Source organism: Talpa europaea (assembly GCF_964194135.1).
Source record: "Talpa europaea genome assembly, chromosome: 13".
In the NCBI taxonomy this organism is placed as follows: Eukaryota; Metazoa; Chordata; class Mammalia; order Eulipotyphla; family Talpidae; genus Talpa; species Talpa europaea.
Genome location: NC_140080.1, coordinates 28,940,016 through 28,967,489, shown reverse-complemented (window position 1 = coordinate 28,967,489; position 27,474 = coordinate 28,940,016). Strand labels below are relative to the sequence as shown.

At 36.9% G+C, this 27,474-nt stretch overlaps 1 protein-coding gene across 2 annotated transcripts in view; it reads right to left on the bottom strand.

The window, feature by feature from the left end:
- The window catches only part of SEC24A (SEC24 homolog A, COPII coat complex component), a gene marked incomplete at both ends in the record, with an annotated part of 61,180 nt that overhangs the window by 24,053 nt on the left and 9,653 nt on the right, over positions 1 to 27,474 (bottom strand). The window contains 11 exons of one of the 2 annotated variants that reach the window (XM_084252463.1): positions 900 to 955; positions 6,147 to 6,265; positions 7,780 to 7,892; positions 9,439 to 9,548; positions 11,759 to 11,885; positions 13,631 to 13,733; positions 14,840 to 15,012; positions 16,105 to 16,265; positions 16,805 to 16,882; positions 18,119 to 18,289; positions 24,992 to 25,483. In XM_084252463.1, coding sequence (XP_084108589.1) covers positions 900 to 955; positions 6,147 to 6,265; positions 7,780 to 7,892; positions 9,439 to 9,548; positions 11,759 to 11,885; positions 13,631 to 13,733; positions 14,840 to 15,012; positions 16,105 to 16,265; positions 16,805 to 16,882; positions 18,119 to 18,289; positions 24,992 to 25,483 — 1,703 coding nt within the window. The remainder of the gene's footprint in view (positions 1 to 899; positions 956 to 6,146; positions 6,266 to 7,779; positions 7,893 to 9,438; positions 9,549 to 11,758; positions 11,886 to 13,630; positions 13,734 to 14,839; positions 15,013 to 16,104; positions 16,266 to 16,804; positions 16,883 to 18,118; positions 18,290 to 24,991; positions 25,484 to 27,474) is intronic. The other variant, XM_084252464.1, reaches the window with a different exon arrangement.

Below are 27,474 nucleotides of genomic sequence, written 5' to 3'. Positions count from 1 at the left end.
CAAAATTGGGGCCTTACAGTTCTTGCACATGCAATAGTCCAGCAAGACTATAAGTCCAAAATGTATCTAAAAGAACCATTACAGTATAGAGATTTGATTTATTTTAATGCCATGAAATATGGCCTTCTCAATCACCTCTACACACTTAACTCTTTTCAGTTCCAAAGTGAGTTTAACTCTTTCCCTATTGTAAAATCTAAGATACCAGTAAATTTGCCAACTAAGTAATATCACTATAAAAGAAAAACAAAACGTAAAACAAACTACCTATTTGGGTTAGGTTGTACAAATAGAGAGTTAATAGGAGAAAATACTTCACACTATGGCGAAGTCACCATTGCCAACAACTGAGACCATAGACTTGCTAGTTAAAATGTTACCCCTACGGCATATATGCATGTACAGGGTAGACAACATCCCCCCTCAGACACATTCTGTTCACCTCTCACTGTATTATGTCATGGCAATTTCCAGGCAGGTAATAAGAGTTTCTTCTGAACTGACCCCAATGATACTCTGTGAATCAGAAAAGCAAAGGGCACTGAAAGCAGCCTAGCTAAAGTGCTTCTATGTAGTGACCAGAAGCTTATCTCAGCAACCCTCCCAGTTTCCCAAATGGCTGGCAAGGCAGATTTCTTTCAGGCTTTCCTCCTTTATGGAACAGGATTATCTTCTACCCTCCTACATATAACTTGCTACATTAGACTTATAAGCAATCAATTCAAGGCCAAACTCAAGAGTTATTCATCTGATGAATTTTAACTAACAGCAAATATAAAATGCTACGCAATCTAGAATGTCACATAAAGAAGCAAATTTTTACTTAAAAAAAGTTCACTTCAAAAATACATTCTTTCAATATTGCAATAAAAGAAATAAGATAAGGAAATGTGTCTTACCTCTTTACTTTCATTTAAATTTACTAGTAAGTTCTCTGGCATAGGTATAAAAACATCTGAAAGAATAAATAAATATTTCTTTTAAACAAAACTTATTAAAAAAGTTCCAAATACACTAATGCAAGAAAACTCACCTCCTCCACTATTATAGTACTGTCTTCCTATGTTCAAAGAGTCACCAAGGAAACATAAATTCAGGTACTTATTGCAACTTATCTCTTACCATGTTAAAAGTAAATAGCCTCCCAATTAAAAAATATTGATCTCCAACCACTCAGTAAGCATTTGTGCAAGTGTTCTGCTTCTTAGAGTAAAGAAAACAATTTCAAATTCTATTTACCTTGGCTATCAGTCAAAAAGACACTTAGTACTAAAAAACTGTTAAGACACGAGAATACTGTCTTCATACAGAAGTAATAAAACTCGCCAACAGCTCTGTCATTCAAAAAGCAGATACTTTCTTATAAGGAGGCCCCTAACTGACCGTAAGTCAGCACATCAGATGAGCTTCTCAGTATTCAAATTTATTCTTGCTCAACAATTATATTCCTTTCCTTACAATGAAGCAAACTGGGAAGGAAATGTTATTCCCTTTAGCTACTATATAAAAGTTCTATTGTATATTTAAATTTTTCCTTAAAATAAAAAAATTAAGATTTATTAAAATATAATTCACATTCCATAATTAACCCTTTTACAGAATGTACAATTTAGTAATTTTTACTATATTCATAGTTGTTTACTCATCACTATATAGTCCCAGAATCTTTTTATCATCCAAAAAGAAAATCCACATCATATTCCTCATTTCCCTGCCAACTTTCACAGCTCTAGGCAACCACTAGTCTTTCTGTCTCTAGAATTCCTTAATCTGGACATTTCATATGGAGTGGAGTCACACTATGAAGTAGTTTGTGATGGACCTCTTACACTTGGCATGTTGTAGCATCATCAGTACTTCTTTTTTATTGCCAAGTAACATTTCATTATATGGGTATACTAAATTTCATTTATCCATTAATCAGGTGATGGGCATTTGTATTATTTCCAGCTTTTGGTTATGTAGTGATGAATGTTAATATGCAAACTGGAGGACATATCTTTAATTTTCATTAGTATATACCTATTGAATGGAATTGCTAAGTCTTATGGGAACACTATGTTTAACTTCTTGAAGAACTTCCATCTGTTGGCTCCCATGTAAAATTGAGAGGCTGAACCACATCAGTGAATTCACATCTTTTTTTTTAATACAGTAGCTGGGTTACTGGCCAGAGGTGCAGGAAAGTGAGAGGATTCACCAGAGACAGAGTGTGGAGCAAAACAGGTGGGTTGAATGAAATACACTGCTGAGGGGAGGAGCGGGCAAGACAGGTGAGGTTTGCTTCGCCAGGTGGGTTGCTCCCCGGCCGGCCAGGAATCAAACCCATGCTGCAGAGGTTGTGGACAGCTTCACAGCGCTGTGCTCAACCTGCTGTGCCACAAGGGAGGCCCTGAATTCACATCTTGGCCAAGCATCAGAACTGCTTGTTGACTGATATTTACTTCATGACAAGTAAGTATCTAGGAATAGATTTGAGGATGAATGACTGACATGGCTAATCAGGAGTGAGATTTCAAACAATCAGAAGAAAAGGGGACTCTTCTCAACTACTGTCATTTAAATATGTACAGTCATTCTTCAAAATTTGTGGATTCCACATTTGCAAATGTGCCTATTCACTAGAATTTATTTGTAACCCTGAAATCGATAGACCATGTTTTTTTTGGGTATAGTCATTCATTGACATGCTGAGTGGCCAAAATATTTGTTTTGAGTTTGGGAATTTTTAAATTGGTGTGAGGTGGCATTTTATTGTGGTTTTTATTTAAATTTCCCTGATAACTCATGGCATGGATCATCTTTTCAAGTGTTTCCAGTCAATTGTATATAAAAAATATTGAGCATCATGTACTTACAGATGAATAAAGACAAAACTATCCGAATTCTCTGCCCACTTTTTAATGAGGTTGTTTTTATTGTAAGTTGCAGTTCCTTATGTAGCCTAGATAAAAAACCCTTATCAGATATGTTTTACAAATATTTTCTCCCATTTTTGTGTGTTGCCTTCTCACTTTCCTGATGATATTCTTTTGTAATTGAATCTAAACAGTTAAAATTGCTTTCAGACCTTAAAGAGCACAAAAGAAAAAACAAACATCTAACTTTCTCTTTGATACTTGTGCTTACAGATGTAGTAACGAACAACCTTGAGCTATATCCAAGGCCGGCTGGGAACTGAGCACACAAAGAAAGGGCTACCCTGAAGAGAGAGACCTTGAAAAAACTGAATTTGGACCTGGACACCAATTATAAAAAAAGTATGTTTTCAATTGGTTTTAATGGATTGAACCTCAGTTCATTGTTACTAAGAAATGCTTAACTTCTATTGATCTTTGGACACTGTCTTCCAAATTAATAAATTCCCCTTGTTTCCAAAAGTCTGGAGACATTAAAACTTCCAAATAATCATTCATACTCAAGGGTATAAACAATTGGGTTTACCAACCTGGAACAACTAGTCACATCCCAAAGTAGCTAGGGATAAGATTCTGCTCCTCTACGGGCCCCAAATCCCCATCCCTATTCAGCAGGAAGTAGTTCCAAAAGATAGACCTCTTTGCCCATTACTCCTCAAAAATGAGGAGCAAGACATAGAGGGGGGATTTGTCACCAGCCTGGTAACTGGTAATTTCCTTAATATTCCCCCATAAAAGTCCCCACTTCTCCACAATTTGGGGAGATGGCCTTTGAGACAGTGGTCTGACACCTCCTCAGGATGCTGGCTCCTGATTAAACCTGATTTCCTCAAACCAACTTTTGTCTGAGTTTTGACTAATGAGCAGAGAAGCGGTCAGACCCAAACTCCTATAATACCTGAAGCACAGGAGTGTTTTAATGAGAATGGCTTGATTTATCTATTTTTACTCTGTTGTTTGAGCTCTTGGTAATTTTAAATCTCTGCCTAATCCAAGCTCACAAATATTTACTTCTGTTTTTCCCTACCAGTTTTAGTCTCACACTCAGGTCTAGTATCCATTTTGAGTTAATTCTTTTACATTGGGTAAAAATATACACAATATATAAAAGTTAACATCTTAACATTTTTAAGAGTCCTAGTGGTATTAAGTACATTCACAATATTGTGTAACTATCTCAGGCACATATTTTCAGATTTTTTTTTTTAATTTTTTTTTTTTGGAACTTTTTTTTTCCAATTTATTTATTTACTTATACAAGCGACTGGGTACAGTTAGAAGCGTGGGAGGGTGAGAGAATTCACCAGAGCAAGAGCAGGGAACAGAACATGCAGACTGACGAAATACACTGCTGAGGGGAGGCGGGCACAGCAGAGGTCTGTCACACCATGTGGGACCCTCACTGGTGGCAGGGGATCAAACCGGCGCTGCAGAGGCATCAAACCAGCGCTGCAGAGGCTGCGGGCAGCTTCACAGCCCAGCACTCAACCACTGCGCCACCAGGGGAGGCCCTATTTTCAGAACTTTTTCATCATCCTATACAGAAATTCTACAATTAAATAACTCCTTACTCGTAACCCTTTCCCTCTGTCCTTGATAACCTGTATTTACTTTTTACCTATACAATTTTGCCTGTTCTGAGTACCTCATATAAGTGTAGTTATACAATATGTCCTTTCATGTCTGGCTTCATTCATTTAGCATGTTTTCGATATTCACCCATGTTGTAGCATATATCAGAATTTCATTCTTGAGGATGAATAATATTCCATTATATGAATGAAATACATAGAGTTTACTGGGGTGTTTGGATATCTGGGTTGTTTCTACCTTTTGGCTATTGTGAATAATGGTGCAATGAACATTGGTATACAAATATATTTTTTTTAAGATTTATTTTATTTATGCATACAACATCACAGGTGTTGGGGATGAGAGGATTCACCAGAGACAGAATGGGGAGCAGAACAGGCAGACCTACTGAAATACACTGTTGAGGGGAGCAGTGGAAGAGACTGGAGAGGTCTGCTGTGCCATGTGGGTTAGCTCCCTGGTGGGAGATCAAAATCATGCCACAGTGGCTGGCAACAGCTTGATAGTGCTGAGACTTAAACCACTGTGCCACCAAAGAGGCACCAGTGTACAAGTATTTCTTTGAGACCCTGATTTCAATTCTTTTAGGTTTATATTGGGAAGTAGAACTACAACATCATAATGATAATTCTACGTTTAACTTTTTTAAGGAACCTCCAGATTATTTTCCATAGTACCACACTATTTTACATTCCCATGAGCAATGCATGACAGTTTCAAAGTTTCCACCTCCTTATTAATACTTGATACTTTCCATTTTTTTGATCATAGCCAATCTAATGGTATAAAATGGTATCTCACTTTGGTTTTGATTGCGTTTTTAATGACCAATGATTTTAAGCATTTTTTTCATGTACTTATTGGAATTTTGTATGTTTTCTTTGGAGAAATGTCTATTCAAGTCCTTTAATGTAAAAAGTTTTTAATATTAGGTATGATCCTACACTTCTGAATCACAGTATTGTAAACCAATGTTACCTCAAAAAAATTAAAAATATAAAAAAATTTTAAAATACAGTTTTTTAATATACATGAAGTGCTACCTATTTTGTCTTTTGATGTTTCTGCTTTTGTACCACAGCAATGAAATTATCAAATCCAAAGTAGAAAATTTTTCTCCTATATCTTTTAACAATTTTATAGGTTTAGTGAGTTAATTTTTCATATGATTTAAGGTAAGGATTTTTTGCATGCTCAAGTTTTTTCAAAAGCATTTGGTGAAAAAACTATCTTTTCTCCATTGAAACACAAATTGTCAAAAACCAAGTGTGTGTGTGTGTGTGTGTGTGTGTGTGTACACATATATTCTATTGGTCTATATTCACCCTTAAATATTTTTTGAATGAATGAATAAGAAGGGAAAAACAGAACTACATGTAATCTGAGTTTTAACATTAACTTATTTTTGCTGCCCTGTTTAGAATTCAATTTATTTCAAATAACTCAGTTTCCTCTTCTATAAAATGAGGGATTGGACTGAAGGACTCCAATTCCAACAATCTTATGATTTGATACTCGATATTTACCTCAATATGGTACAATTACACCATCCGCTCTTAATTCATCAGTCATGAAATAGTTCTAAAACTAAAATTTCCTAATGCAGTTTAATAATTTTAAGTGTATAACATATACCTTCAATATCTGAAACTATTAGCATCTGAGGTTGAGAGAGACCTTCCTGAAGACTGTAGAAGTGGATTGTACTGTCAAATGTTATGAAGCCAATTTTTGTCCTAGTGTTGCCAGGAAGCCTAAAAACAAATTCAGAAGAGTTTCAAATTCAAACTCTACAAGTTCAGTAGAGTTTCCCATATATATATATATATACACACACACATAAAATACCTGGTAAGAGTTACATAAATGTCTACTTTTGTATTATGGAAGTTGTCTCAAAACAAATGTTTAACCCACCCATTGCTTAACCATCATGAAAACACAACCCACTCAAAATGAAACACTATGCCCAACAACAAACAAAATTCAGCAACTAGATAGCAATTCAAAATTCATTATACCTATACAAAGTTACATAAATCACTTAGGTACTAGGATATAAAAATATAGAAAAGCATTTACAAAATTCTGGATTCTTTTATTTAAAAAAAACTTCACTTTTAGATACTGATAACTGAATGGTGGCTACCATAGAGAAAAGGAATGGAAGGGTAGCAGGCAGATAAAATGAATAAAGAGGGTCAATTTTATGATGGTAGGTAGAAACTGGACTTTTAGGGGGTGATCATAATGTAGCATATACAAATGTCACAGTATAAAGTTGTACACCTAAAATTTAAGCAATGCTGCAAACCAAAGTGATCTCAAAATGTCTATAATGTGACATAAATTTAGGTACTGTATACATTTTTAAATTTTGACAAAACCTCTTACATTGTTTAATGAGTTCATTTCAGAAGAACAGCAATTATGTGGACCTATAATTTCATTGGGAAAAGACAAACTAGTCAACATTCTTGTTGTCCATGCCTGGGGAGTCAGTGGACTATCTCATCAACAGATAATGCCATACACAACCTACAATATTTAAAATACAAAAACTGGCAGGAACAAAGATGCTGCTTTCACAAATGTGAGGGAGTTAGTTCTATTTCTAATGAGATTTGGTACTCTACAGTCTTCCATACCACACCATACTTCATTTTATTGAAAGGTTACACTACCTTTTATGAGTTATACTCAGCATCAAAGCACCATTTAAAGGACACTTATTTTAGGAAATTTAAGAGATATAACCACCAAATAAATGTGTGGACACTATTTGATTTCTTATTCCCAAACCTACAGTATAAATGCCAGGGACAAATACTGAACTGGGTATTAGATAATATTATGGAATTATTGTCAATTTTGTTTTAATATGACACTTATATTCTAGTTAGGGTTAAAAAATAAGTCCATGTATATAAGAACTGCCATATGTATTAAAATAATCAAGGGGAAAAAGTGAGTGTGAGGAGGTGTGTGTGTTGTCTGTGTGGAATTAAATGAAGGTTGAATAGCTGAGTCCTAAAAATGCTGAAGTTGAGGGATGGAAGCTAGAAATCATTATATTCTTTATATTTACTATATACTAGAACTTTTCCCATAATAAAAAGTCAAATTAATGTTTGTCAGAGAAAATGAGGTCTAAAGTTAACAAAAGACTTAAGTGGACTTTGAAAAACATAATTACATTTTTTTTCTTGTAACTATTCATTTTGCATACACTGACAGTTTCAAATTTATGCTGAATACAGATACTTACAAATCCAGACTAGCTAACAAATTCTGGCAAACTGAATTCAAGTATCCAGTTTCAACTGCATTGTGAGACACATCAAATACAAAGAGGTACACTGGAGGTTGAGGTGGTCGTAACTAAGGAAAAAAGGGATCTCATTCAATACATTTAACAGGATTAAATTTAAACTTATTTGTCAGGTTTACATATGGCAAAACAATATAATAAGCATTAATTACAGGTAAAGTGGAGAGATCATAAATAATGATGGATAAGGAAAATAATATGGAAAGAAGTGTAAAAAACAGGCAAAAGCATTAAATTGTTTTAAGATGCATACTTAAAAAAATAAAGTGCAATAAGGCAGTGTATTTTCTCTAGGATAGGAAAGGAAGGAAATATGATTAAAACAGGGTTTCTGGCAGTAGTTCCAGTATTCAATTTCTTGACCCGGGTGGTGCTAACACAGGTGTTTTTAATTATTTGGTAACCTTCATATATGTTTTCCAGACTTTTCCATATTTGTATTATATTTCACAATTTAGGGACATTACAGTTCTGAAAGTGACAAATCATGTTAGCCTGAGCTGGACCAAGTTCCATAAAAAAGTACAAATGTATTTTAAACTTCCAATTTCAAAGATTTATTTTTAATTTTAGAGAAACATGAAATAATCATAGCTGGTCATGTAGAATCGTAACTTTTATACTTTTATTCATGTCTCACTTGCCAAACTGATAGAAGCCATCACCTAAGAAATAAATCAGGAAGGAGTAGAAGCTGCCCAAAGACAAATTTCCAAATTTAAAAGAAGACATTTGTGCAAAATCTGAGATGAATGAAACCCAGTAACTGTTTCTTTGGCTTTAATTAAAGGGACAGCTAGACTGCAGGAAGCTTGTGCCAAATTTTTAAGTATCACAAAAATATTTTCTACATTAAAACTACTGTTGTGAAAGAGACTGAATCCTTATAACTTATGGGGCCTTATAAATGGTCCTAGTTGCCCACACAAAAAAGATTATCCCTCAAAAATATACTATAAAGGTATTAAAAGTTAGTGTTAACCCTAATCTTTACCATTCATTCCCTTTCCATAGAAGCAATGATAGCCTGGTTACAGAGCAACCAAATCAAAAGGCCTGGATTTTTATGCAAGCTCTACCATTTACTAAAGGATATTTAGCAAATCACTTAACCTAAATCTCTCTTCATGTCCATAACAGACAATAAACAGCATTTCCCTAGCTCACTTCAGAGAGGCTTTATAAATACATATACTTTGACTTTGTACAATGTAAAGTGCCAATTAAACATTAAGCATATTTATTATTTTTAACTGCAAACCTTTAGATATTCATACAAGTACATAAAAAGTACTTGCAAGAAGATGCTCATCGTACATTTTTTGCAACAGAAAAAAATTGGAAGTGACTTCAAAGTAAAAATGACTCCAATATCTGGTTACAAATTTCTAGTTAGATACCACAAGAAACATTAAGTAGAACTTTACCTATACTTTAATTTTTCAACTCACCCTTATGTACTAATTAACTTTTATAATGACCAATAAAGCTTTATAAAATTTAAAAATAAAGTATTTTATTAAAGGATGCTATATCATTTTATTTAAAATACAATATTATGAAATATAAATGCTAAACAAAAAAACAAAACCTTACCATGTATTCTGAAGGAGCCATAAACTCAATGGTGGCATTTTGAACTTCAGGTCTTCTGTGAGGCTCTCCATAGACTCTGGTCAAAGGGTTGTACATGAATTCTTCTGGAACTATGTAAGTTAACAACATATAATGATAATACTGAAAGGATTAAGTTTAATTATCTTGAATGTGGCTGTTTTCTTAATTTAGGGATTTATAAATAATTCAATATAGACTAAATATTTAAGGGATAGATGTACCTTGTCTTTTAAGTTCCCCACATTCTAAATGGCACTAGGCATATCTTGCTTTTACAACTATAATAACTGATTTTTCTTTTCCTATCTCCTAGTAATCTGTTTGTCTTAATTCTTGCTCAAGTTACTTTCCTAAAATAGTTTGAAAGAATGATAAAAACTCATTAAATGGCAATTGTTTTGTTAACGCAAGGCTATACTTTGTCTTAAATTTCTCAGGGGTACAAAGATAATAATATTTGACATATGAAATGTGTAGACTGTGCTGCCACTAGAAATTATGGCAAAAAAGCTTTAAAAGAGTAAAGACATAAAGGTTTGGTGAGTTTCATTAAGTAATGAGACCAATATACGAAATCAGTTATCTACTAGTGCTTAACGAATATTTCATCATTGTACCTGTATTCCCAGAACTGTTTGAAAATTCAGAATCCTATGTATGTTAAAAGGTAAGCCATAGGGCCTCCCCTGGTGGCTCAGTGGTTGAACGCTGGGCTGTGAAGCTGCCCAAAGCCTCTGAAGCACCAGTTCGATCCCCGGCCACCAGCGAGGGGCCCACATGGCCCAACAGATCTCTCCTGCCACGACTCACTGCTCCCCTTGTTAGGGGGAAAAGGATGTCCGAAAGCTAAATTCCATACAGGCTTTGTGGACTCTACCCCCACCCCAGGCCAAAAGCCAAAGACACTGGGAACTCCAAATCCCATCACCACCAAAGGGAAGGTGGCTGGGACCTGAGGGTGGGGTTAAGCAGCCAGGTTGATATAAAGCCAGACATGTAGGCTTGGGGGGTTCCCCCATTTTGGCTCTCTGCCAGCTAGTAGCATCCGGCCAGCTCTGAGAGTGACTTTGGGTTTCCAGGTCGGCGGATCGGGTAGGACGCATTAAAGACTTTATTTCCCTATTTTCTCCCTGAGTTGTACATTTTCCTTATTTCCTTTTCCCTTGTAAATAAATCTTTTATTAACCTTTTGTGTATGCCTGTAGTGGAGTATTAATAAGTCCCTTTTAAGAGCGCGGGTGAGGACCCACAGCCAGGCAACCCGTTAAATATCGGGGCTGCCCTATAACACCCTCAACAGTGTATTTCATCAGTCTGCCTGTTCTGTTCCCTGCTCTGACTCTGGTGAATTCTCTCACCCTCCCGCACTTCTGACTGTACTCAGTGCTTGTATAAATGAATGAATGAATGAATGAATGAATAAATAAATAAATAAATAAATCTTAAAAAAAAAAAAAAGATAAGCCATAGCTGATAAAGTGGTCTGGTCTGTTTATGAAAGAGACCTCAACTTTCATTACAATTTCATTTCATAATATTGAAAGACATATAACACAAAAAACTTCAATGGTTTACATGAACACAAAACATGTATTTTTCTGAATTACTATAGAGTAAAAAGAATGGTTTTACCCGATTTTTGCTTTCCTCTACTCTTAAAAAACATGCAAACAATAAAAATGGTTTTAAAAAACTCGTCACATTACTCTTCTCCCCAAGTTCTAAGGAAATTTCCTTCCAAACAAAAGTTCTAAATTTTAATAAGAATATTGGCATACTTTTGCTTCTCTAAACCTAAAAGAACGCTGTTGGTTTATGATATTCCTCGACATAAATTGTGAAACAGTTACTAAAAAAGATCTCCTTCCTCTGTTACTGAGAAAACTACAGTCAACTAACCTTCTAGCAACCCACCTCCCTTCAAACAGCATTGAATGAAGTTAATGGCAGCTATTCTGTGTGCTTATTTTCTTTCACTCTGGAGAAAAGGCATGGGACAATTCTAAACAAAAATGTTTCTTAAATAACAGGCTTCAGTAATATCACAAAATATGTCATCTATTACATACTCAATATAATAAATGTAAAAATGTGTATCAATGTAATGTTATCACATTTTTTGCTTAAAAAGTATATGGTTACTTATATATAAGAATAAAGGCACAGAAAAGCTTAACAGAAGTTATCTCTAACTGGAAGGATTATAGGTAAATGAGAGATGGGTTTTATTCGCATTCATATTATCTGATTTTCTTACAATGTGAGCAGAAATTTTTAAATGTTTCAAAAATAAACATACCATCATTGACTCGATAACACAAGTTACACTTCCATCTCCTTTGATCGAGAAAACTGACAAAAGGGTTGATGTATGTCCTGCATGAACGGCATCTCACAATTGTACTGGATGTAACCACAGGCAGTTGCTGAAAACAGAGAACTATTATTTTAAAGGCAGTGATCATCATGTACTAAGGCCCACACTTTACAAAAGTGATTGGGGTATATAGTTTTGGAGGAAAAACCCTGTGTGAAAGATGTATCCAAACTGTCACACACAAAAATTGTACAACTGAAATGTAGTGATTTTAAATGCTGTTGTTTTTCTCCAGAACTGTTCTCATAAAATTTTACCTTCTGAAAAGTATTGATTTTCTCATTAAACATCTATATTGGAAAACCAACACAGTAAAGTTACAATGCATTTTTTTTTGATGGATGGCAAAGAAAGAATCAAACATTCTAAATAACCTATAAAGTATTAGGAAATTTCTTGATGTTACATTAAGAAGCCTACGAAGTTTTCATAAAAGAACAGTTAGAAAATAAGGTTAAATTATATTTATTCAATCAAGCTTTTCAATTAAGCTCCTTAAAGCTTTTTAAAATTTTTAAAGCAATTTAAAGTATCTTAGGGGCTTCTCTGGTGGCACAGGGGTTAAAGACACAGTGCTAACAAGCTATTCCCAGCCACTGCAGCACGAGTTCAATCCCGAGTTCAAGCAGCAACCACATGGCATGCAGCAGACCTCTCCTGACTCGCCTGCTGCTCCCCTCAGCAGTGTACTTAGGTCAATCTGCCTGTTCTGTTCCCTGCTCTGTCTCTGGTGAATCCTCTCACGCCCATACCTCTGGCCTGTACCCCAGCTCTTGTGTGCATAAATAACTCTTTAAAAAAAAAAAGTAGGGCCTCCCTGGTGGCGCAGCGGTTGAGCACTGGGTTGCGAAGCTGCCCACAGCCTCTGTAGCGCCGGCTCGATCCCCGGCTGCTCCCCGGCCACCAGAGGAGGGTCCCACATGGCGCGCAGACCTCTCCTGCCGCCCGCTGCTCCCCTCAGCAGTGTACTTCTATCCTTCTGCCTGCTCTGCTCCCCGCTCTGGCTCTGGTGAATTCTCTCACCCTCCCGTGCTTCTGACTGTACCCAGTGCTTGTATAAATAAATAAATAAATAAATCTTAAAAAAAAAAATAAAAAAATTTAAAAAAAAGTAAAATAAAAAGTTTATCTAATATAGTAAAAGTTCTAAAGTCTTGTCATAAAAAATTAGTAAAGGCAATACAATCCTATCACCACAGGTGTTTTTGGAAAGTAACTTTATTTCTGCACTAATACTCTCAGGAGTATGTGGCCATATATCAACAATGGCATAGAACCTTAGGACAAAAGTCAAAGAACAGAGGGGATCAATCTAATAGTGGGAATGGCACTAGAACTTCAGTGACGAGGTAAGACTTATTCACAAAGAAGTAAAGATGTACCCTTATTTTACATAGTACTGTAAATAAATACAAATTTTTTTTTTTAAAGTGGAAAACTTTTTTTTAAATAACTTCTTACAGCAAACTATGTTACTCGAAGAACAGACAATCTGGAAGAATGGGTAAAATGTTTTAATGAGTAAATAATTTACAACTTTTAAAAATAGTATGTTTTTCAGTACCTCTTATTATATTCATTACCTCCTGGATTTTTCAACAATATACTTATTTTACTTCAATTTAAAAATGTTTAGTAATAAAATTTTTGATTAAATTAAGATACAAGCATCTGTCAATAGTCAAATTCCTAATGATAGCTTAAACAAATTTCATAGGACTGCAATATTATAGAAGATTTCTCACCACCAAGATAGTTTTTCACAAAACATTTACTTTCACTGCTAAAACATACCACTAGGTCTTTAAAAGGATGAAGTAGAAGTCCCAAAGGAAGTTTGGCTTTATTCAGTAAGGCCTGAGTCTGAGGAATACTAGTCAGCGTGCATCGAAACAGCCTATATCAAAGAAGAAAGCATGTGTCACTTGTGGTTATGATTATCTTTTACAACTGAAAGATTTAAGATACAACTTTTAACATAAGATCAAACTACAAGTGAAAAATTTCAATAGGTCATCTCAAAGTTTATCCATTTAAATATTTAAATCTAAGTACTATTTAAGAAGACAGGATAGAGACATAACTCCACATTATAGAAAAATTAAGTCTTTTTTTACCTTGCATGCAAATAGTCTAAGTTATCAAATGACTTAATTTTCATTATATGAATCTAAATTACACCAGAATTATAAGGTAATGCAAATGGAAAATTTACTACTGAAATGTTCAATTTTGTTGAGCTTCTAGAAAGACTACTTAAAAATAATAAAATTCAACTCATCAGAAAATCTTTACTACATACATTTTAAACTGTGGTCACTTTTTAGTGAGAAATGATGTTGTGCAGGAAAAACAACTTAAAATGAGAGCAAATAAAAGATTATATTGAATCAAATCCCTGTACTTTGGACCTTGAAGAAAGAATAGTTACCATAATGATAATGACTATCATATTCTCAGTAAAGCTGATAAGGGCAGCAATCACTTTAGAGGGTATAGCCCTATTTCTCAGAAAATTTCAAATTTCAATTAAGTAACCAACTGAGTTCTACTTCCTGCCAATAGAAATATTTCCACAAGAGTCCAGCAAGACACTGTGGTACATACATGGAATGTTACAGAGACACAAGAAATGATTAAATGCAGCCATTTTGAACAAAATGGAGGGAATTTCAAAGAATTAGGTACAACAAATTAAGTCAGAATGATAAAAATACTGGACATTCATATAACATAATTTGTCTAAGTGTAACACTTTCAAAAACTACTGGATATCAACAAACGTTCTGTGGACTCTGAGGTCCAGGGAGAGGTGGGAGAGAAAGGAACGGGGGAATAAGGGATGATGGAAAGAAGAAAAAGAAAGAAGAAATACTTTCAAAAATAAATATATTTTTACAGCTTGTTCATAACATACAAAGCTAAAAAAAAGATCTAAGGCTAAAAAAAATTTAGGAAAAATAAAATGTGACACTTCATAAGAAATGTTCTTTGAAGTCTTACTCTGGATTACAGTTGAGTTTCTGAATATCTTCATGCAAATTTGGAACTGGAGGCTGCAAAGGTGTTGATGGAAGCATGTTTCTTTCTTGAAGAAGATTGATAACTCTTAGGCCCTCTGGATGTAGACTTAATCCACCCATGCTTGAAGTTAAATGATTAGCACCTAAGGGGGTCTAAGGATGTATAATTTCAAAGTAAGGAGACTTTATAATGTCTTCAGTTGAAAACAGAAATATAGAAGGACTTGGTTACTTAATTTCTGTATAAGTAAATTGTAATCTAGACTTCCTAGTCAGTATTTTGGTTCTAAGAAAAAACAAAGTCTTTATGAAACATCCATTATTGTTTTAACTAGTTAAAAATGTTCATAATAGGGCCTCCCCGGTGGTGCAGCGGTTGAGCGCTGGCTTGCAAAGCTGCCTGCAGCCTCTGCAACACCTGTTCGATCCCCGGCCACTAGCAAGGGTCCCCCATGGCACGCAGACCTCTCCTGCCGCGCCCGCTGCTCCCCTCAGCAGTGTATTTCTCAGTCTGCCTGTTCTGTTCCCCGCTCTGGCTCTGGTGAATTCTCTCACCCTCCTGGGCTTCTGACTGTACCCAGTGCTTGTATAAATAAATAAATAAATAAATAAAATGTTCATTATAAATTATACCTGAAGACTATAGCTAACATTGCTGTCTAACATATATGTAAGTTATTAACAGAGTAAATCCTAAGAGTTCTCATCAGAAGGAGAATCTTTTTTTCCTTTTTTTCTTTCTTTACTTCATCTGTATGAGAAAACAGATGTTAGCTAAACCTATTATGGCCACAACTATACAATTACATAAAATACTGTAAGTCTTAATAGTAATGTATATATATTGCACTATGTCAATTATTTCGCAATAAAACAAGAAAAAATATTAATTATACCTTCCTTAAAACTTCATGTAGGGGCCCTCCTTGGTGGCACAGGGGTTAAAGACAGCACTAACAAGCTATTGCCAGCCACTGCAGCATGAGTTCGATTCCCGGCCAGCCAGGGAGCTAACCCACGTGCCACAACAGACCTCTCCTGTCTCACCCACTGCTCCTCTCAACAGTGTATTTCAGTAGATCTGCCTGTTCTGTTTCCCTCTCTCTCTGGTGAATCCTATTATCCCCCACACCTCTGCTTATACCCCAGTTCTTGTATGCATAAATAAATACATCTTAAAAAAAAAAAAAACTTCATGTACATGCAGCTAACCAGAAGGTATAAAGCAAGTTAAAAAAAATTTACCTGATTAAAGGCCTGTGGTCCACTTGGGTAATTCAAGGAAGAGGGTGGCATTCCAGCTGTACTAGGTGGTGCTGTGTTCTGATAACCAGGTGGTAAGGATGGATATGAATACCCAACACTTCTGCTCATTGTGGGATTCTTATGAGTAAGCTGTGGTGTTGCTAGAAACAAAGTAACTTTTAAGTTCTATTTTATACTCCTCAATACTTCAAATCAACTCATAGATCCATTAAATTCTAGGAATTATAATGCCTAATCCTATGGGCAATTTAATATTTTCATTTATCAATTCTTTAAAATAAGGAAAATAAACACTAGTAACAATATAACAGCAATGGTTAAAAAGTAGTTAATATAGACTATAGGTGTAAACACACAGAAATAAATTTGTTACACTTCATTTACTTTCATAGCACACTAAATTTTGTGTTCAGGTTAAAATTCTAATTCAAAAGAACTTTAATGCTCAAATAGTTAACTAAACTTAGATATAAATGATAAAAATACTACATACTCATACATAGTAATAATAAAACCCATGTTAACAATTCTGAAAGGAAAAATATCTAACTAAAAAAATCTAAATGTGTGAAGATAAAAAAGGGTAACTAGGTATTACTGTGTGACATGATTATAAGGCTTTCATCTTTGTTTCCTATAATGAACACATTCTTTTTTTAAGTCTTTCATAGCATCTCACCCAAGAAGCCACCGCCTTCAATTTCATCATAACTATTGTGAACAGCCATAGATCCATTATTGGCATTTGATGTAATACCTAAGAAAGAAGTTTATTAACAATAATTAAATTAGGACAATTATGATAATCTTTGCAACACCTGAGCTAATATCTAAGTCAAAATAACTTTTTAAACAATAGTTTAAACCACAAAGAAAAATGTCATATGTTGAAATAAAAATTTCAAACTGTAAGTTTTTAAATACACAAAAGTGTTAAATAATGTCATACACTTCTAAAAAGGATAGTCCCTTGTGAACTTAGTAAAATTATTCTGAAAGAATTCAGTAGTTGTGAGAGTTGCATTCAAATTTCTAATTTAAGTCAACACTGGAAAAAATTTACCAAAATCAATACTACTTGAAAATTAAATTACAAGGGTAAAAACTTTTTTGCAAAATATGGAGTAAGTGGAATCCTTGCCATAAACTCATACAAAAACCTTAGTAAAACTATTTGTAGTAATAAACCAGCATACTGGACATGTTTTCAGTTCATTAAAGCTTTAAATGCTTATTTCAGCCTAGTTTTCAGTTTTGTAATGTGACAACCAGTGTGACACTGCTTTATCATTTTGTTACAGTTAATACTATTCAAACTATTCACAGGTTGGTTTTTTCCTTACAATATTTAAAAAAAAATGCAAAGAAAGTACAAATATGATAAATATTGATTGTATTTAGTAGTAGGATATGAACACTGTTTTTCTCTTCTTCTGTTTTCCTATTTCCATATCTTGCTGCAATGGCTATACAACTGTCTAAATCAAATTTCCTATTTTACAAAATATTTTTGATTAAATTAATAAAACATTTGAAAGTTACATCTGAAGTCAATGCTTTAAAACTTTATTATTTATATAAATCCTCAAAATGTTTATGTATTTGATATTATATTTAGACTCATAAATGTCAATATTGATAAAAATAGTGGCAAAGGAAATTTTGCTTTAATGGAAAAGAGTCAATTTAATAAAAAAGTAATTTTAACACCTGTCCACAGCAGGAATTCCCCTCTTGCCTCCCTCCTCCAAAAGGCACCTAACTTTATAGCCATGATTTTAAAAATCTGCACAAAAAACAAAAAAAAGTTACAAATTAATTGCAGTGGTTCCGAAATGGTAGTCCACAGTCCTGTATAATTCATGAGGAACTCTTTAAAACTCTAAATTCCTGAAGACCATCCCTAACCAAAACAACAGGAATTTCTGGAAAAACATGATTTGGAGGTACAGAATTCAGATAATAATCTTGACTCGGTTTTTGCTACGCTTACCTTCTTGGTTGATAGGTGAATTAAATGAGGGTTGAGACATAGCTTTATGTGATGATTTCTGAGGCGTGAGAGGCCTCACTGGCAGTGGTCCTCCAGTTGGAGGGGGTGCAATAGGAGCTCCTGGTTGAAAAGTGGTAGGCAGAGGTGGATTCACTAAAGGGGGTACAGAACCTATGGAAACAAGTGTTTTTTTCACATTTCAGTTAAGAACTTAAGGCAAAGTCCAAAATATTTTTTAATCAGGTCTAAGTAACTTCCAAATTTACATTTTAATTATAATCACCAATAAATTACCAGAAATGTTAACTCCCAGATTTATTATTTTTTAATTTATATGCATCCTTTGTACATTTCAAAGTCTCTCCCACCTACTACGCCTCTTGTCAACTATCAAAGCGATATAAAGGGGAAATGATATTAGATCACTTATAGGGTTGATAAACATCTTATTTATTAATTTGCATAACTGGTCACAGAGGCTCAACAGGTCATGTCAAATATTTCAGTAAAATTAACATGAATAAAAATTTTTAAAGATTTATTTATTTATTTATACAAGCACTGGGTACAGTCAGAAGCGCGGGAGGGTGAGAGAATTCACCAGAGACAGAGCGGAGAGCAGAATAGGCAGACTGACGAAGTACAAGGCTGAGGGGAGCAGCAGATGGCAGGAGAGGTCTGCACACCATGTGGGGCCCTCGCCTGGCAGCTGGGGAGATGGGGATCAAACAGGCGTTTCAGAGGCTGCGGGCAGCTTTGCAATCCAGCTCTCAACCGCTGCGCCACCAGGGAGGCCCTGAATAAAAAATTTTAAAGGCCTAATAATGTAATCCATTCAATAAACACCAATTAAGCTTAGAGCTAGGTTTTGAAAGCTACAAGGCATTCTGGTTATTTTAAATTCTCCAAGTATTATTTCATTTTGCTTCATTTTTATTAGGAGTATAACCTGTTAAAAATGAAATTATTAATTTTTACATTGTTCAGTGTTTACCTAATAATAATTAAAAGTAATTTGCTTTCAATAATGGTTTAAATACTGTATTAAGAATTCCACCTAGGCTTCAAAATCTGGAAATTGGAGCTCTCTGGTGGTGCAAGGGATTAAGCACAGCACAGTGAAGCTATCCACAGTCTCTGCAGCATGAGCTCGATCCCCAGCCAGTCAGGGAGCTACCCAGATGGGGCAGAAGGCCTCTCCTGTCTCGACCGCCGTTCCCCTCAGCAGTGTATTTTAGTCAATACGCCAGTTCTGCTCCCCACTCTGTCTCTGGTGATCCTCTCACCTCCCCCCATCTCTGGCCTACACCCCAGCTCTTGTATGCATAAATAAATAAATATTGTAAAAAAATCAGGAAATGATCCAAAGTTCATGTATACACCTTATAAAACATTATGATCTAAGAGGTTTAAAAGTGTCTATTAAAATAGAGTGAGAATGACACTGCATTTGTCCTTGCATCTACCAATATCTCACTGGCCTAATTTCATCAATTATCTGTTAGACTCATGTAAAAAATTATCATTTACTCTTAGAGAAATTCTTCCATATGATAGCAAAAGTTTCAAAACCCAGTTGCTCATTAAAGTTAACAGCTTTGCTTCCATGTACTCATTTGCCAAAGAGGAAGAACAAAGTCTACAAAGTAAATAAAATACTATTGATAAGTGTGTGATTTAATTTTTCTTTCCAACATGTCTTTAAAAATCTTCTGTGGGGGGTGGGGGGCGGGAGGGGAGGGATTGGGGTCAGAATGGGGGGATTGCAATTGTATGGGGAATATAAAAATAAAATTTATTAATTTAAAAAAAAAAAAAAAAAAAAAAAAATCTTCTGAAATTGGGCCTCCCCTGGTGGCGCAGCGGTTGAGCGCTGGGCTCCAAGGCTGCCCGCAGCCGGTTCGTTCCCCAGCCGTCAGCGAGGGTCCCACAAAAAAAAAAAAAAAATCTTCTGAAATTGTTACATATATAATAGGTAATGAATTTTACCTATAAATATATTCTATAGGGTTAACCATAGTAATGTTTCTTTACTACTGCTCAATTCTCCAGAGCCAAATTGAAAAATAAACGTATGGCTGAATCTTTATAGCTATCAGCAAGACTAATCAGTGTTCTGTTGACAAAAGTGAAGACAAAAATTACTGCTATACAACTCTCTTATCAAAGAGCATGCATTCATATCTATGCCAATACAAGCAAGTCAAAGGAACAAAAGGGCAAGGTACCCTTTAAATTACCGACTCAGCATGGACAAGAAAGAATGTATGATAACATCTGGCCACATGGATGTAACAACCTAATTTTTATCAGAATACTAGTGAGCTTATGGAGATTTTTCACAGCTTTAAGAATAACTCTGAAACTAGAATATAAAATAGACATTATTCTTTCTAGTTGAGTAATTCTTGTTTGTAACACTAATAGCTAGAATTTCAGAATCTTCCCTCTGAACTTCCTAAAACTAAAGTCAGTTGGTAAAAGGTGGTCTACGAGGAAAAAAGCCAGAGAATTTTTTTATTTCATTTTTTAAAGGTTTATTTTTATTTATTTATGCTTACAAGAACGAGGGTGTAGGCCAGAGATGCAAGGAGTGAGAGGATCCACCAGAGACAAAGTGGAGAGCAGAACAGGTGGATCCACCAAAATACACTGCTAACAGGGCAGTGGGAGAGAGCCAGGAGAGGTCTGCCATGTGTGGCCAGGTCCCTGGCCAGGGATTGAATTCAGGCCACAACAGTGACAGTGTGATAGCACTGAGACTTAACTCTAGGCCCAAGCCAGGGAACTTTAATAAAGGACTAGATAACATAATTTAGATAATTATTTTAACACCAGATGATCAGGAACCTACTATCAATGATGGGTTAACAAAACAAAAAAATGAGGAAAAAAAATTTTTTTAAAGATTTATTTATGTATTTATACAAGCACTGGGTACAGTCAGAAGCACAGGAAGGTGAGATAATTCACCAGAGCGGGGCGCAGAACAGGCAGACTGATGAAGTACACTGCTGAGGGGAGCAGCGGGTGCAGGAGAGGTCTGCGCGCCATGTGGGACCCTCGCCCAGCGGCCGGGGATCAAACTGGCGCTGCAGAGGCTGCTGGCAGCTTCACAGCCCAGAGCTCAACAACTGCGCCACGGGGGAGGCCCAAAAATGAGGAAATTTTTACAGGTCTCATAAGAAAAAAGATTAGTCACACTTTTACTTTAGGTTCATTTCATTTATCTATCTTTTTCCCCCTTGTTTTACATGGGAGCCCTCATAAATTTCTGCACTTGTGTCTCTCACAACACATTTGTGTTGAGACTGGGGGGGGCTTTACCTGAGGACCTCTGGTATAGTGAAAAATTGTAAAGAGTACTGATCATGTGCTGTTTAGAAAGAAGCTACAACTACTCTTAAACAGTTTTCTTTTCTGATAGATTTACTTTCTGTATACAAGAACTAGGGTATACGCCAGAGATGCAGGGGGTGATGGGTCAGAGGATTCACCAGAGACAGAGTGGGGGGCAGAACAGAGGGATCTATTCAAATACACTATTGAGGGGAGCAGCGGACAAGACAGGAGAGGTCTGCTGTGCCATGTGGGGGATCGAACCTGTGCTCCCTGGTCGGGGATCAAACCTGTGCTTCAAAGACTGCAGAGAGCTTCATAGTGCTGCGAATTAACCCCTTGCACCACAAGGGAGGCCCTTTAAAACAGCGTATTTTTCCAAATTATTTTCTTGTAGCTTTGGGTAAATTATTCCAACCTCACATTTCTTATCTTTGAAACAGGTTATTGAGAAGATTAAATAAAATAATACATATGAAAGTTCAGTAAAGTACTGGAAAATCTCCAGTAAATGTTACCTATAACTATTAATAAAAAAGTGAATATTTTGGGGTCTCCCCAGTGGTGTAGCAGGCTGAGCACTGCACTGTGAAGCTGTCCACAGCCTCTGCAGCGTGGGTTTGATCCTGGCTGACCAGGGAGCTACCCACATGGTGCAGCAGACCTCTCCTGTCTCGCCCACTGCTCCCCTCAGCAGTGTATTTCGTCAGTCTGCCTGTTCTGTTCCCACCTCTGTCTCTGGTGAATCCTCTCACACTCCAGCACATCTGGCCTGTAGCACGGTTCTTGTATAAACAAATAAAAATCTAAAAATATTTTATAAAAAAGTGAATATTCATTTATTTAATCTGATAGATGTTTATGCATGGTGCTAAATGATAAACAACAGAAGTAACCCGAAGGATTTTAACAATTATGGTTCTAACAAAGAAAGTAAGTTTCTAGAAGAGAGTTTAATCTTTAAAAGTCAAAATGAAAAATGTTTCACCAGTGCCAAAGGCTTGTCAAGACACTGAGAAAAACAATTTAAGCAGTTAACCAACTACAAACCTCATTAAGTGTATGTTGGATATAGATGCAGAAATATACATGATTATAAAAAGGTGACTAATAATACTAATATTTCACTTAGGAACGTTTACTTAATTCATTTCCTTGTGTAAGAATTTTAGGATCAACTTGTCAAACTCTCAGCACAATCATATGCTGAGGCCAACACAGAATTTTAAATGCTTTTCTCAAACTAACACTATTAATGCTGATAAGAAGCTTAAGAGCAAAAAAGGAATAGTAAACTGACTAAGTGAACCTACTTTTGAGCCAGATATTACTTACTAAACACTAAGGTTAAAAAACAAAATGATCGACACGGGGAAGGAGGAAATGATCTAAGTCATCCAAGAATTCATAGTTCTCTTCCCAAACTGATATAGGGGTTCAATACAACCACTATCAAAATCACAGCCGGTTTTTGTTTTTTTTGAAAAATTGACAAGTTGATCCTAAAATTCTCATCAAAATGCAGAGGGTGCAGAACAACCAAACAATTTTAAAAAAGAGAAAGAAAGTCAGAGTTACACTTTCCAAATTTAAGTGTTACTACAAAGATACAGTAATAAAAATGACTGGTACTGGCATAAGATAGACCTAAAGTTCAAATGCATAGAATCAGAGTCTACTAATAAACCCTTATATTTATAAGCAACTGATTTTCAACAAGAGAGCCATTCAATTGACAAAATAATAGTATTTTCAACAAATAATCCTGAGACAACTGTATTCTATATGCAAAAAAGAACAAAGTTGAACCCCTACCTAATAACATACAAAAGAAATTGATCAAAGACGTATATGTGGGCATCCCGGGTGACCTAGGGGGTTGAGTCTCAGCACTATCACTACTACAGCCTGGATTCAACCCCTGCCCAGGGAGCTAGCCCACATGTGGTGCAGCAGACCTCTCCTGTCTCCCCCACTGCCCCCATTAGCAGTGTATTTCAGTAAATATGCCTGTTCTGCTCCCAGCTCCATCTCTGGTGAATCCTCTCACCCCCCGCACCTCCGGTCTACACCCCAGTTCTACAAAAATATATAAATAAATAAATATTAAAAAGAAAGAAGACCTATATGTAGGAGCTAAAACTCTTAGAAGAAAACATAGGTATAAATCACTGTCCATTGCTTTGACTGTAGTTGTGCTCAATTAACACTACTCACTCCAAAAGTATCGGCTGTTTTAACCTGCTTCTCTGGTACACTACGTTTCTCGGGTCAAAAGCTGCCTAAGGGCCTCCCCAGTGGCGCAGCGGTTGAGCGCTGGGTTGCGAAGCTGCCCGCAGCCTATGCGGCGCCGGTTCGATCCCCTGCTGCTCCCCGGCCACCAGAGGAGGGTCCCACATGGCGCGCAGACCTCTCCTGCCACCCGCTGCTCCCCTCAGCAGTGTATTTCGGTCCTTCTGCCTGCTCTGCTCCCTGCTCTGGCTCTGGTGAATTCTCTCACCCTCCCACGCTTCTGACTGTACCCAGTGTATGTATAAACAAAACAAACAAACAAATAAATAAATAAAGCATGCCTCTATTAAAAAAAATTAAAAAAAAAAAAAAAGCTGCCTAAGCCATAACAAAAGGTTAACCCAAGCCGCAGACCAATACCAAGAGGAATTAAGTTCCCCTAGAAAACAAGATGGAGGGCCTCCCTGGTGGTGCAGCAGTTGAGTGCTGGGCTGCAAGGCTGCCCGCAGCCTCTGCAGCACCGGTTCGATCCCCGGCCCTCGGGTGAGGGTCCCACATGGCCTCTCCTGCCACGCCCACTGCTCCCCTCAGCAGTGTACTTCGGTCCTTCTGCCTGTTTTGCTCCCCGCTCTGGCTCTGGTGAATTCTCTCACCCTCCCGCGCTTCTGATTATACCCAGTGCTTGTATAAATAAAACAATCTTTAAAAAAAAAAGAAAAAGAAAACAAGATGGAGCCCACTTAATAAAAGTAATGGCCAGACCTTAAGGAAATGCCTCTGCACACATGCCAGAATAGGTGAAATGACATGGGTGACTCAAAGAAACACAAAGAATATTTTCAAAGGAAAGAAGCAAAGCAGAATCAACCGATAACTTTAAGTGAACTCAAAGGTTAGAGAACTTACTTAATGATTAAAAGTGACTTAAAAATCAATAGTCTTCCACATGGTTTCAAAGCTTGGATTATTAATTCAAACATCAAAACAAACAAAAATTTCCCACTTCTACATTTTAAGATTTCTACCTGTTTGGGCCTCCCCGGTGGCGCAGCGGTTGAGTGCTGGGCTGCGAAGCTGCCCGCAGCCTCTGCAGCACCAGTTCGATCCCCAGGCGAGGGTCCCACATGGCGCGCAGACCTCTCCTGCCACCCGCTGCTCCCCTCAGCAGTGTACTTTGGTCCTTCTGCCTATTCTGTTCCCTGCTCTGGTGAATTCTCTCACCCTCCCGCGCTTCTGACTGTACCCAGTGCTTATATAAATAATAAATAATTATTTAAAAAAAAGAAAAAAAAAGTTTTCTACCTGATTTCATGAAGTTGTTTTGAAGTGAGGGATCTCCAGAAGAAACATATTGATGACTCGCGAAATTTGTATTCCCAGACATAGTTGGTTGAGATGTTGCACGAGGACTGTGGTTTGTCTGTGGTCCTGTGGACTGATAGTTATATTGCCAATTCAAAGGTGGTGGTACATTGGCTCCAGGAAGAAAGCTACCAGAAGGCATTGGTGTAGCAGCTGGGTTCTGAGAAGTAGGTAGTGGCATTCGAGGAACCGGACCACTAAGGAATGAAGGTGTCACTGGATTAGAAGTCACAGGTGGTCTATTAAGAGTCTGCCCGGGTCCCTGATAATTACTTAATGGAGAAACAGTCTGAGAACCACCATAGTTAGACTGTCCAGAGACTGGATTCAATGTCTTTGCTGGTATTGGATGAGGATAGGATCCTGGAAGCTGAGAATTAAATCCTTGGCTCACCGACACTTGTGAAGACATCAGTGCATTTTGGACAGGACCTTCCAATAAAAGAAGTAAAAATTAGTCTTGCAAACAAAGCAGTATTTTTTTAAAAACACATTAAAACATATGGTATTCAGGGCCTCCCCAGTGGTGCAGTGGGTTGAGCACAGTGCTGTGAAGCTGTCCACAGCCTTTGCAGCGTGGGTTCGATTCCCAGTTGGCCAGGGAGATTCCCACATGGCATGGCAGACCTCTCCTGTCGCGCCTGCTGCTCCCCCTGCTGCTCCCCTCAGCAGTGTATTTCAGTCATCTGCCTGTTCTGCTCCCCGCTCTGTCTCTGGTGAATCCTCTCACCCTCCCGCGCCTCTGGTCTGTACCCCAGCTTCTGTATAAAAATAAATAAATCTTTAAAAAAAAAAAACAACATACGGTATTCAGACAACAATAAAAAAACAAAAATACTCCAATTTAAAAATAGCAAAGGGGGGCCCTCTCTGGTGGCTCAGGAGGTTAAGTGCAGGCTGTGAAGCTGTCCACAGCCTCTGCAGCACGGGTTCGATTCCCGGCCGGCCAGGGAGGTGCCCCACATGGCACGGCAGATCTCTTCTGGCTCGCCTGCTGCTCCCCTCAGCAGTGTTTTAGGTCCGTCTGCCTGTTCTGCTCCCCACTTTGTCTCTGGTGAATCCTCTCACCCTCCCACACCTCTGGCCTGCACCCCAGTTCTTGTATAAATAAATAAATCTTTTTAAAAAAATAAATAAATCTTTTTCTTTAGAATTTACAACCATGTACATTCCCCATTAGTATTTTATTAAAATCTGGCCTTTTCTCCTATAAATCTAAATGTTCCATCCAGTCAGCCTTTGAAAAATCCAAACGGGGTGAGGGGAATTTCCCCTATGCGCAGGCATTAATATACACACAGGTTTAGAAAGATTTCACTTTTCCTAAATTTTACCTCCTTGATGTTTATGTAACCCATTTAAAAAGGCTTCTTGAATCTTTAGAAAAAGAGAAAGGATAAGTAAAGAGAAAGATAAGCATAAATAAGTAACTTAAATCAACTCTGGCTTACTTCCAAAATACCAAATCAAATGTTCTAGGAAATTAACTCTTTATATCTAGGAATACTTTGCTTAGCTATGCATGATTTCTCAGTCACAGATGAATTACAGAATCTCATATTCTAAAAATGACAGTGAAGATTCTGGTACTATGAGAAATTCTAACTTTATTTTATTTATTTGTTTTTAAAGATTTATTTATTTATGCATACAAGAGCTGGGGAACAGGCCAGAGATGTGGGGTCGGGGGGGTGAGAGGATTCACCAGGGACAGATTGGGGAACAGAACAGGCAGATCGACGGAAGTACACTGCTGAGGGAGCAGCGGGCAAGTCAGGAGAGGTCTTCTGCGCCATGTGGGTTGCTCCCTGACCCACCGGGGATTGAACTCATGCTGCAGAGACTGCAGATTGCTTCATAGTGTGGTGCTTAACCCCTTGCGCCACCAAGGAGGCCCAAGAAATTCTAAGTTTAGGGCCTCACCGGTGGCGCAGTGGTTGAGCACTGGGTTATGAAGCTGCCCGCGGCCTCTGCGGCACCGGTTCCATCCCCGGCTGCTCCCCGGCCACTGGAGGAGGGTCCCACATGGCGTACAGACCTCTCCTGCCACCCGCTGCTCCCCTCCCTTTGTACTTTGGTCCTTTTGCCTGCTCTGCTCCCCGCTCTGGCTCTGGTGAATTCTCTCACCCTTCCGCGCTTCTGACTGTACCCAGTGCATGTATAAACAAAACAAATAAATAAATAAATAACATGCCTCTATTAAAAAAAAAAAAGAAATTCTAAGTTTACAGCAGCTAAGCAACTTGTCTCAAATCACACTACAAGTCAACATAGTTGAACTAGCAATGTTCTATATATTCTAATGCCATAGTGAGGTGAATATTCAATCGCTGAGATATGCTACACAAAACTATCTAAAGGAATACAAACCCTACACAATCAATTTCTTCATAGTACAAGATCACTCTATATTAAATATATAG